Source organism: Argiope bruennichi, chromosome 8, assembly GCF_947563725.1.
Source record: "Argiope bruennichi chromosome 8, qqArgBrue1.1, whole genome shotgun sequence".
Classification (NCBI taxonomy): domain Eukaryota; kingdom Metazoa; phylum Arthropoda; class Arachnida; order Araneae; family Araneidae; genus Argiope; species Argiope bruennichi.
The window spans coordinates 122172966-122186171 of NC_079158.1; the positions used below are offsets into that span (position 1 = coordinate 122172966).

General features: G+C 26.6%; 1 protein-coding gene across 2 annotated transcripts in view; it reads left to right on the forward strand.

The window, feature by feature from the left end:
- LOC129981616 (neurotrimin-like) overlaps window positions 1–10660 on the forward strand; it is a 128598-nt gene extending 117938 nt beyond the window's left edge. The window contains exons 8-10 of one of the 2 annotated variants that reach the window (XM_056092528.1): window positions 1731–1835; window positions 4489–4551; window positions 10332–10660. In XM_056092528.1, the coding sequence (XP_055948503.1) occupies window positions 1731–1835; window positions 4489–4551; window positions 10332–10444 (281 nt within the window). In that variant the 3' untranslated portion in view covers window positions 10445–10660. The remainder of the gene's footprint in view (window positions 1–1730; window positions 1836–4488; window positions 4552–10331) is intronic. The other variant, XM_056092529.1, reaches the window with a different exon arrangement.
- The last annotated feature ends 2546 nt before the right edge of the window (window positions 10661–13206 follow it).

A 13206-nucleotide genomic window follows, 5' to 3' on the forward strand; every position in this document is an offset into this window, starting at 1 on the left:
TAATGGAGAAAGGTTTTCTGAACATTTAATTTTATTCTTTAAGTAGCGGCCTTTGACGACTAGCTGATTACCCGGGAATGTTGGTTGTGTTTTCTTTAAATAATATTTTTGTGAATAACTTGATTCTCCCAATAAGATATTTTTAAATATAGATGATAGACATCAAAATCATTCTAATTAAATAACTTTACAGTTGCCGTTTTCATTGTGTATATGACTCATTCATCCTAAGAAATCATAATATTATCTGGATGTAAATCTTCGGATAATCCAGATTCTAACTTTCACTATAGTTTAGCTTCCCTTTTGGATGATCATCATCATGTAAATGCATATATATATAAAAGAATACTTCTTCCTTGGCTTTCGACAATAGAAGAAATTCACACGATTGATGGAACAATGAAAATGCCTTACATTTCAGATCAAAAGTGAAATCTATTGTTGAAAATTATGCAAAAAGTAGTTTAAAAAATTGCCAAAGTACAAGAACACTTTTCATGACAATAAAATTAGTATTATAAAAAGATATTTTTTTAAATTTTAAAATAGAGCAAACATTATTTTTGCTTAACAATATTTTTGGAAGTTACGATAAAAAAAGAAAATCAAATGTTCTTATAATTACTAATTAATTAAAATTTCAAAAAAACAATGTTCTTAGATATAAAGTTTTACTCTTTGAATAATAATTGTATTACATTTCGTACTCCTAGGCCAAATTACCCAAGCTGTAGAGTGCCAACGCCAAACAAACACATTCTCCTTCATTTTTAGAAGAGATAATTTGGACTATATTATTCCGTGAAACTCTTTTTTACATTACTTCAAATTATTTTAAAAATCAACTTTTCAATAATATTCGTAATTTTAATTTTTGTAATATCTCCACGTAATTTTAATCTTATTTAAATAAAATTTGTAATATATTTTTTAATATATTTTAAAATATATATTACAACAATGTTTTTAATGTTTAAAGCTTTAAATATTATATAGAATTTTTTCATAGTTAAAAATAGATGCTTAAAAATAAAATAAAGGGCAAAGAAAGGCATTACTGAACAAAAAAGGTTTAACTTGTAACCAGTAGAAAACGATACTCTTTAACATACTAAATTTTTGATTGGCATTTTTTTAATTGCGTAGCCTAAAAATTGATATATACAGAATGCAATGACTAATGCGATCAAAATAAAAGAATCAAGCCTACAATATTATAATGCTTTTATATTTAGGACAAGAAGTTAAAAGCTTTATTTTTTTAAATAAATAAAAGTAATATTAAGTATAGAAAACTCATAAATATGACTAGTCCCTAATCATTTTTCCTCATGATATAGCTTGCAAGTATTGTAATATTTGTTGATATATATATTTTTAAAATATACTAATAAATATTAAATGGATATACATTTACATTAAGAAGATTTTTAAGAAGTAAAAAAGAGTTCCTGTTTGAGTATATATACAGAAATTACGCCAAAATTTATGAAATAGAATAATTTTAAGGACCAATTAGCAGTCTAATTGATCCATAATTCTATTGTAGAATCACAGTTATGACGCTCCTATTTCAGAATAACAAAAATATTTTTGTAGTTCCTATTTATATAGAAACTATACATATTTCCGAAAAGAATAATGCTATTTCTACTCTCATACAGAGAGACAAAGAGAGCAATTGCAAGAAATGTAGCGTGAATTAATTTGTTCCTGTCTCTGTCCAGGCACGAAAAGTATCAGCAACGAGATCGTGAAGGATGAAACGCCCCCAATTGCAGATAACATCAAGCTGGGGATGCCGAATATTCCCTACAAGCCTCCTCCGGCAGGTAAGATACCGGGCACTCACCTGATCAGTTTCGCAGCGAAAACGTTAGACGATATTCAGATAAATGATCTCTCGATATTTCATAGAATTCTGCATTTCTCATGTTCATGAGTGAAAGCATTTATTTATTCTAATTATTAATTTCTAAATAAAACTTTTATTTATAAGATAGTACAGAAGTTTTTGAATAAATATGCTGGTAAAAAAATGCAATATGAATTTATCGCCTCATGGAATGATATATTCAAATAATGTCATAGTCACAAGACAATTGCTGTATTAGCATCCAACGCATCTACTAGTATCCAGCTAGACATATTTCTAAACTATGCATAGACATCACATTTTTTTTCTCTACTGCAAGATGCGAAATGGACTTCAAAATTTAAAAAGGGCTGAATAGTTTTTCTATCATGTATTGAGACCATTTCAAATAAACTGTACTTTTAATATAAAATAATATTAAAAATTTAAGAACTTTAAAGTCACTTTTAATTTCTATTTATTAAATATCTTATTTATTGGTAATTCTGTTTATCGATAAATGAGTAAATGCCAAAATTTATGGTAAAAATTTAAACTGAAAAGATCTGTGTTTCCTTTAAATTTAATTTTTTAATTAGTTTATTTTTATATATTTTTTTATTTTAAGTAATTGTTCCTTTACAAAATATGGATTTTAATACTGGGGATTTTATTAATTCATGAAATTTTGTAACGATCAGGTAAAATAGAGTCATTTACAAAATTGGTTGAATTAAAATTCATTTAATAATAGCACTGTACAAAAAAATTCAATCATAAGAACATTTTAGCGAAAGAATTTATGGGAAAATTGCTTTTAATAAAAATCATCTCAGAACATACAGAAACAAATGAAGGAAATCAAGTCAAAAAATGAATATCTTTACCTTCTCATATATGAAAGAGTAAGTATCATAATCGTCAAAAAATTTAACTTAGAAATTTTGATGAAATTCCACGTTTCAAATAGAGGCATGTTTTTAGGCATATATATCTATATATCACGTATTAGGCATCCATATTATATCTATATATCACGTATTAGGCATCCATATTATATCTATATATCGCATATAGGCATATCGCATATATCGCCTATTAGGCATATATATCTAATTTTAGGCATATATATCTATCTGTCGCTTTCCCCATCTGCAAATGTCTTAAATTTGGGACTCATTGAGGCCGATGAATGAAATTTAATGTCTGTTCTTAAAATCATATTTGCAAATTTTTATTAATTTTGAAGAAATTCGTCTATTTCTTCAATTGCATATCAACATCATAACTCGAAATTCTAAAAAGTCAGATGGGTTAAATTTTGTACATAATTTCAGCATCAAATTGCAGATTTGCATCAAAATTTAGACCAATTACACCAAAGAATTGACCAACTGTCATTCTGCATATATGTGTGTATATGAATGCTATAACTCAAATCCAGCGTCGTAGCTGTGAAATTTAGTAAATGGGGTTTCTGCCAAAATTATATGTATATATCAAATTTTGAACTATATCAATCGAAAGGAGATTGATATAGTTCATACTTGATTTTCTTCATTATACGATTAAGCAAAAAACGCGATGAGATGAAATCTAGTTTACGAAGGAATTGGATGAAATCTAATCTTCATCTCTCCAAGGATGCCAAGTCTCCTAAGCAAAAAATCATGAGATTTGACAATATCTGTCTTACAGTTTATCATCTCGATTGGTGATCTGGTCAGGCTTCTAGATTATTGACCTGTCTGTACTGGCATTCTTGAAGAGTTGAAAAGACACCTTAAACTAGACTTCAAGAATGAGATATATTTTTACAGAATTTAAGGAAAGGTAGCAACAAAAGACTACCGATTCAGAAAATTAAGAAAAAACAGAAAATTAATCAAAATTTAAGTACTCGCAACCATCCAAGAATTGTAGATTTGTCCAAGTTTCGCAGTTTCCAAGAAGAGCAATGGTCCTTTTATCTGGGAACATACTAGAAATTCTAGAAGTGGTCATTCCTGCTAATGTACCTTAAAGCTCTTACTATAAAAACAGAGCACTCTTTAAGGTTACATTCGCTTTGAAATAATGAATACATTTTATTTCGCTAATGAATGTGAAGAATCTTTTATCAAAATATTATTTTAATAATTTCTAAAAAATTTTGTGCGAAAATTTAATAACAATTAATTAATTTTTATGATAAAAAACGATTTTAATTTTTTTTCAATAAGATTTATATTTAATTTTTCTTTTTATTTCATGGTTTAACAATTCTAAAAAAAACTTTGTAAAAGATAATTTTTATCAAAGCTAAAATAAAGAATATTAACAAAAAAACTAAATTTATTTTGATATCTCTGCTTAACATTCTTTCTCCATTATTATCCAAATAGATGAAATATTTCATCTTAATTATTAATGTGTTACATAAAATCAGTCTGAATAAATATTTACTCTCAAACATTCATTTTACGAAATTGATTTATCGGTGCTTGGTGAATAACATTAGTTTATCTTCTTTTTCAAACAGAGTTTCGAAATGATTAAAAGCTTTACCAAATATTTGCGTGAACGTAGTTCTTGATCTGTTTTTTATTTTCGCTAAGTAATCGGTTAATTAATATTTATTCTAATTTTAGAACGGAATGAAAGAAGAGAAGAAGTAGAGAGACCGCTCATTACTTCGAATACTCATCAAACTGGTAAGAAGAACTTTTATGCGATAATCTAATAAAAACTGACATTTTGATAAATAAAACTGATTTTCAATATTTTCATTTTTTTATGACATTAAATAGAAAATCAATAACTACTAAAAATTCAGGATATTTAAAAAATGAGATTCAAATCACAAATTCGAAAAATTGGAACAAGAAAGGTTTAAGCGTCATTCTATTCTCTTAATAATATCAATATTGCATTAGGTATCCAATTATTTTTTATAATCAACAGGTTAAAGAAAAAAAATATTAGCCAAAGAACATTTTCATATTAAAATTCTAATATTTAGAATATGTGAAAGTTAGTAATGAACTAAAAAATAAAACTAACTAAAAGTAAAAATAAATTGAACTAGAAAATATATATAATATTTATTTTTACTCAGTTGCACTTGAACTATTAAAATATTTATATTTTTAAGAAAAATCTGTTTGCTGAGTGCAGAATAAGAAGCTCAACTAGTTCGATACTGGCTATCGATGCTTTATTCTACATGGAACGCAAATAACAAAACACATAAAACAGTGCTTAGAGAAAACAACACCACACAAGCAAACAAGTTAACTGAATAACAACACAATACATTATCGTTTAAATTGCAGTTGAATAGCTTTCTCCAAAATCGTACTCCAAAAGAATTCATCGGAATGACTGATTTTAGCTCTCTCTTTCGGGTTTTATAGTTTTCTCTGAAAAGGTATGAAAGCTTCTAGAAGGATCTAGAATTTCGACTAATAATAGAGATATCATCATAAATTCTGTTTTTTTTTGGGGGGGGGGAGGGGGAACCTTAATTTTTGTCACCAATTTTATCATCAAAGGCTGGAGGACAATTATTTGGCACCCATTAGAAAAATTTGTAAAATAATCTTTCTTACTATAAAACTTACTATGTAGGAAAGCAATATCACATATTCGTAATTATGTTGATTACGTATTAATTAATTAGGGTTATGTGGAAGAAAAATGCTTAAAATTAATTTTGAAAAATTAATTAAAATTAAATAAAACAATAAAATTAAACGTACTGAAAGAAATTTGTTATCATTTAAGATTTACTTTTTGGAATATTAAAGTGATGTAAAAATTATTTTCACACAATAATCTAGTTTGAAGATATTTATTTAAAAGCATTAGAATTTCTTTAATTTTTATTTAATTAAAATTCTTATCAATATTTTTTAAGAATTCTTTTAGTGAATAATTGCAATTTAGAAATGACTGTATAACAAATTTGGTAAATATAGGTCCAACGCTCTGCCCTGCAGAGAGTTTTACATAATTTTTATTTCACTATTTATTGATAAATCCAGTCAATAAATTTAATCGCATTAATATCTAAAAAAATTGGTTATATTCATATAAAGTAGTAAAGAAGTACAAACAGCTTTTTTTTCCATGGAAATAGAAATTTCTAGAAATACTGTAGAAAAGTCTATCTGTGAAATTCAAGAATCGAATTCAAAGGATATAAGAAAACATTAAGGATAGTGATTTAACTACAAACAAATGAAATATCGATCATTGAAAACTTGTAATCAATGAAATTCTAATCCAGAAAACGATTCGTTATGCTAATGAAAACTTTCTGTACTTGAAAAGCAATTATTTGAAATGTTTAGAGTTTTATTTCAATGTTTTCTCATGTTTTCATGAATGATGTTCCTCACTTCAAATATAGACACGCATTCTATTAGGTAATATAATAAGAGGAATGCATACCACCTGTTACCTTAATAAAGTCCTTCTCATATAAGGTGTTTATAGAAGTATGCTATTTGTTTCATTTGCAGCAAAGAAATTCTGAGAGTCTTCAAGCTACTGGTTTTCAGAGTTATTGTGCATTTAGCATTAGATGTCATATCTCTTTACTACCTTCCACACATTTTATGGCGGTAATACTCGTATCTGGATATTTAAGATGGTTTCTATAACCTAGATACTACTATCTGAAACACTCTTAATCGTCTAGTTCTGTCCACTGGGGGCAATACAACTTCAAACGTAAGGACAGATCTCTACTTTAATGCACCATCAAAACTACTCCATTTTTGTTGCGGCAATCCATAAGCTCTCAGAATTTTCCGACAATAATCATTATTCCATGGGCAAAAAATTCCAAATAAAAAGAATTAGTCAGTTTCATATTTTTAATCATTACTTTTTAAACATTTAAAAGACAACTAATGTGAACCTAAAGGTTTATGTTTTATTCATCAAATTACATGTAACACCTGTACTTTAAATATTAATGGCATTTAAAACATTGAAAATCATTACAAATAATATTTTTGCAAAAACATTTAAGTAACTATGGATTATAGTTTTATTTTTTTACTTTCTCATTTTCTATTTCTTTGGGAAATAAACCTCATATTTTATTACATAAAGTTGTAGCAAACAAAACGCTGCTTTCCAGTTATTTTCTTGTAATAATTCACATCAAGGAAAGGAAATTTGCTTTGAATCAGGAAGCTAAATACTAATATTAATTAAAATACTAATATTAATATTAATTAAATATAAAATTTTGTATTATTATTGTTGAACAAATGAGAATAATAAATATTTTTATTTGCCTCCATCCATTAAGTAATTTAATAAATTAATTAAAATGTAGTATTGTCTCAGTTTTGAAAAAAAAAAACTCGAAGTTCATGTTCATAGAATAAACTGTTTAATTATTAATATAATTAGCTGTATATATTTTGATTATATTCGTTTATGAAATACAATTTCTAAATTTCCTGGAAAACTGCTAATTAAGTAAGAAAATTCCTTTGATTTGATACTAATAAAAACTGAATTGGTTTTTTATTAAAAATAATTTATATAGGTTACTAAAGTAAGTGAACTCAAAGGAAGTGAGTGCAGTATATTATTTAAATTTAAGTAATATTTGTTAGTAGCAACCAACATTTTTTACTTTTTTGTACATGTTTATATTTGTTTCAAATTTGACAGACCTTTAATTTTTTTAATAATTCTAGTATAGTATACTTCTTTATAATTTTCAAAACCAGAGTTAATATCTATTCGAAAAACTCCTCGCGGTGAAACTAAATTTTAAATTGTATTCATTTTTTAAAGATTTGCATTTATAATTAATTGCTAATTAAAAATTCCATCTATATTTTGACAAATATCATTGTAATTTCAAGCATCTTTTATGAAAAAAAATTATTTATTAATATATTTGTAACACATTGCATGTTCGTTTCGCAAATAGATAGTTTCATCCATTTCATTACATTTTGGTGAAATGTGACCCTTCTTCAAAGAAAGAAAAATTTTAGACAACACTTTACAATCCAAAAACTTCAATAATGCTCATTCTTAAAATTTAGCAAATTTTTTTATATTTTTGTGACATCTTCTAAAAATATTATTTCACAAAATTTCACACCAGCTTTCATATGGTGTAAAATCACTTTTTTAACGATTCCAATTTAGTTGTTGTACAAGTTTTTCTATAATTTTAATAATTATTTAAAAAATATTTTTATGACTTACAGCAATATTTTCCATTATTTTATAAAGAATAAAAGTTTCTTTTCCCTTTTTTTTTCCTTAAGTAAAATGTTAAAAAAATCTCGAAATAAAGTTATTTTCTGAAAATTGAAATAATTCTATTTCAATTTTCTAAAACTATCCATAATTATAAGCTAAGCATATTCAAAAAAATATTTCACTATATAAAATTTATCAAATGAATTAAATCTCATTTCATTCAACAAATTTATGTAAAGGAACATATTTAAAAATATTTTGAAATTATTTAAAGTTTCAAAGAAAGGAAATTTTATTTACCGTAGCCTTAATTCTGAGAAAAATAATAGGATTAAGAGATTAGATTAAACAATGAAATCAATTTCATTTTCATAAATCATCAATAATGAAATGTATTGATGTAAATCATAAAATATTTTTAAAACTTTATTAAAACATGCAATTTTTCGTTGTGGAAAAACGTTTAAATTTGTATTCTTGCACATCACTGAAGCAGTTTCTCCTTTCTTCAAAAAAAATCTTGGACAAAAAAATAGAATGAAATAGAATTGAAGGAATATATGGCCTTTCAAGAAGTTTGATTTCTTTTCTTCATCTCTAAGAAAAGAAGTACACTTGAAAGCACACACTTATAATGAAAAAAAAAAATACAAATGCAACTTAGTTTTCTGCCTCAATATCTCTTTCAGCTTCTCCTGAAAGATTGAAATCATTAAAAGGAACTTTTCCTTTGTTGTCGATTAATTTAATCATTAAATGCAAAATTAAATGAATTAGTGATTGATTTTATGCATTGAAATAAAGTACATTTCCCTAATTTCTCTGCAATAATTATTATATGCATGCTCGGCAACAGATTCGACATCGTTCTCTTGTAAATTTTAGAATTCTAGAATTCTTAAATTTAAGATTAGCATTATAAAATCATGCAATAATTATAATAAATAGTAATTTTGATGAGATACTAAGCCGAGCTGGAAACGCACATTTTTATAATATCAAATACGATAAATTTCAATAACATCTTGATTCATGCTTTATAATACGGCAACATAAAACAGCGCAAATCCACGCACACTGTCATAGGGAGCATCTATTCTCAAAAGTTTTCTTAATATGTGCATCAGTAGCTATGCAGGGCATAATGTTGGGACTACTTGAATTGCCACTTTTGCAATCTCAATAAGACTAGTGAAGTGAGAACTTCGGGATAAGCGTTATAATACACCAAAGTATAATGTCACAAATCAGTACACACATTCACAGGGAGCACACAATTGATATTCACAGGCCAGAATGCAAAGAGGCATCATACTGCGTGCATCGATAGCTATGGATGTATGCTATGTGATTTATCACTTTTGAAATCGTAATATGAACATAAAGGTGAGAGTTTCAAGACAAATGTGACTATGAGATTTGCCACTTTTGCAATCTTAATATAAACATAAAGGTAAGAGTTTTAAGACAAATGTGATAATACGTCAATGTCTAACAAAACAAACCGTTTCATACAGTCATAGTGAGCATCGACATTCACAAGTCAGAGTACAAAGAGATTTCAAAATGTGTACATCGCTAATTGTGCAGATCATGCTTTTTGAATCATATTAGATGCCACTTTTGCAATCCTAATATGAACAAAGAGCTAAGACTGTTGAAATAAGTGTTATAATACTTCCATATATAACAAATATATGGACATATATAACATATATTTCATACAGAACAAATCCGTACACACATTCACAGGGAGCATTGATATTCATAAGTCAGAATTCAAAAAGGCATCTAACTGTGTGCATCGGTAGCTCTGCAGATCATAATTTTTAGAACATGCCAGTTGCCACTTTTGCAATCCCAATATGATCAATGAGCGAACTTGAAATTTTGTGTGAAACTCGATATGTCTATTGCATAGACATTGTTCGTGATTCAGCTAGTTTAAGGCGATGTTGCCATGAGTCGTAAAAGGAGACTTAAAGAAAAAAATAAAATCCTTGTAATCCATTACGTTTCATAGATGATTGACACACTTTAAATAGTGGACTTCCAACATTTCCAGAAGTAGCAAGAACGTTGTATTGCAATGCAACTGACTACTTTGAAGATGTCATTATGTCCAAGTAGATTAATAATTTTTCTGATAATTTAGCTTATCGCGAAATTTTCTCACTTCTCTCTGTATTTCATCATATTTTTCCAATATAATATTTTTTTTTTGGTATTAGATATATTTTGTATCTTTCAGATATACTGAGCAAAGCTGAAGTCTCTGGATCCGTTTCTATCAACGTAGGACAGTTTTCTATCATCATTTTCTCCGCATATCTCTACTACTATCAGCTGTTGATGAATGAGTAGCGTAAAAGAAGAACAACTCATTACCTGCTGCACAGCGGTTTGCTGCTCTCATGTTGTACATGCCTTTTCAACTGTATATTTATGAATTTGCTTTTCATCTCAATTCGATGCTTTGTAAATCAAAATCGCTTTTGTTGTTATGTATATTTGTGTGTGTAAATATGATCTTGTTGTTCTGTGGGCGTGCACAACATTCCAAAATAAATTATTATCACTATTATGGCTCATTATCGTGTGTTTTTCATTTGCAAATCAAGATCGGTATCACTGGAATTTGATTTGAACATGCTTATTCCTATTTTTAATTTTAGATACGGTAATTTTAATAAAAAAGACAAATAATTACATACAATAGAACTTTAATTATTCGAATCGTTTTGAAGAAAAAAAGGAAATAAACAAACAAAATATTCTCGAATAAAAACAGCTGAACAACTGACTGACTCATATGCTCAAGAATTAATAATTTAATTCAGCAGAATATTAATATACAAAATTTAAATAAACATAATTCCTGTAGCTATTAAATTAAAAGATTATCGACAAATTTCTTTTTTCTATGAAATACATTTTTTTTTCGTCAGTTAACTAAGCATTCGATTATCCCAATCAGATCTAGTCTCAGTTATCAAAATAATTGGAGCTCTACTGCATTTATATTAATATTACGATATGAAATTCATTACATGATGTTTTCTCTTTTATACTATTTGATATAGACTAAATTCTAACCATTTTAATAACTTAATTTTAATGCACTGCGAAAGGAACTAGAAAATTGGTTTTTATTTATAATATCCCTTTTTTATCTAAATGTTACAACTTTATGTTAGCTTAATGTAAGACTGAAAATGAATAATTTTTATTGGAATGTGCTTATGTCGTCTTTAAGATACATTTCAATAACTGCATAGATTAAATTAAAAGATTATAAACAAATTTCTTTTTTTCTCTGAAATAAACGTGAAACAAAATATACTTTACAAATATACTCTAAAACAAAATATGCTTTAAAAAATAACACCGGATGAACATTGCAATCCTTAACGAACATCTTTTCTGTTTTACACTTTTGTTATCCTCAAATAGAATTTCCTTAGCATTAATTTGACAGATTTTTCTGAAAATGAAAAGGGAGAAAGGGTCCGTTATTGGGTAATTGCTTGTAATTGAAAACTGCTTCACGGTAAACTTTGAATTATGCGATTATTTAATTGCAGATTAGAATTTTTCAAAATTTTTGACACATAGGTAAGAATTTGTTAAATAGTTTAAAAGTAACCTCATAAGTGAGGATTCTTACCATTAGTAATTTTTTTCGATGTTATTAAAAGCAAATTTCTTGCGGTGCAGTTTTAAATATATTTATGAGCAACATTATTATTTAAATACATATTTTTTATACATAACAATTAATAATAATAAATTATATTCCATTGTATCTGCTCGAATTATAATGATGTTTTAAAAATACTTTTATTTGGTTATTAAGAGGTGCATTTTAGATAAATCTGTTACTTCTTTTTTTTAGTAAGGAAAACGTTTTTTTGTCAAATTGTCTACAAGATAAAAAAAAATATTTTCAAACTCCTACCATAATTTGTGTCCTGTGTTTAAAAATTTCAGTATAAAAGGCAGTTTGGTGAATATATTTCCCTGGTAAATTTCAGGGAAATATATTCACCAAACTGCCTTTTATACTGAAAATGCCTTTTATACTGTAATGCAAATTTACTTTGCGATATATCACTATGTTATGTGATATATCGCAAAGTAAATTTTGATTACAGTATCAGCACTAAGATTTGATTATTGTCGCATTTATTAGACTTTCACAATATTTCAAATAATTTTCATTATGCAACAACAGATATAAAAAAGTTATACTGCGATATATCACATAACATAGTGTATGTACTATAGCAGAAGATTATTTTCGAATTTACAGACATGATTTTTTTCTTGTTAGACATGAACTTAATTTTAAATACAAATAAAATGCTATTTTCGTGGTCTGTACACTAAGTTGTTCTAATTTTTTTTATCATAGAATAAATTTTAAATTTTTTGAAACAGTGCTATATATCCATTCACCTACGAACAAATATTGATTAGTAAATATATATTTCCTATATGTGGATATATAGTCCACAATTGGATATGCATGTGTAATCAATGCTTTCAGTTGTTATGGGAAGAATTTCCTTTCACAGACAGGAAATAAATACAGCTACATGCAAATATTTTATATGCATCGATTAACTTTTCACATCGTCAGTTACAAAGTATTCAACTCAGAGAAAATTTTGAAAACCACACATGATCTAGTTCATCCAATAGCTTCTGTGAAAATTATTTTGCAGTATAAATATTAAATATCACTTCATCACTGCTATAAATAAAAGTCAGTAATCATCGTAAAATTACTTTATATTTTATAATTTGATGCTTAAAGTGCAGACTTGAAGCAGACATAAATACACATTGAAACAAATTCGTTCTTTCATTGTATATTTATCTTTGATCTAAAAAGATTTAATCAGGCATATTCTGATAAAATGCAATTGTGTAGAATCGCTTTCAAAAGAAGCCAGTATTTCAAATGTTATAAATTGTGACAGTGATATTGATAAATGTCCTAAAACTTATAAATCATATTACATTTAATTATTTCAGTCTAAATTACATCATAAAAACAATGAATAATTCACGGTGGGGAGCGAAACAATTACATATTAAATTTAATAATTTGAAACTGTATT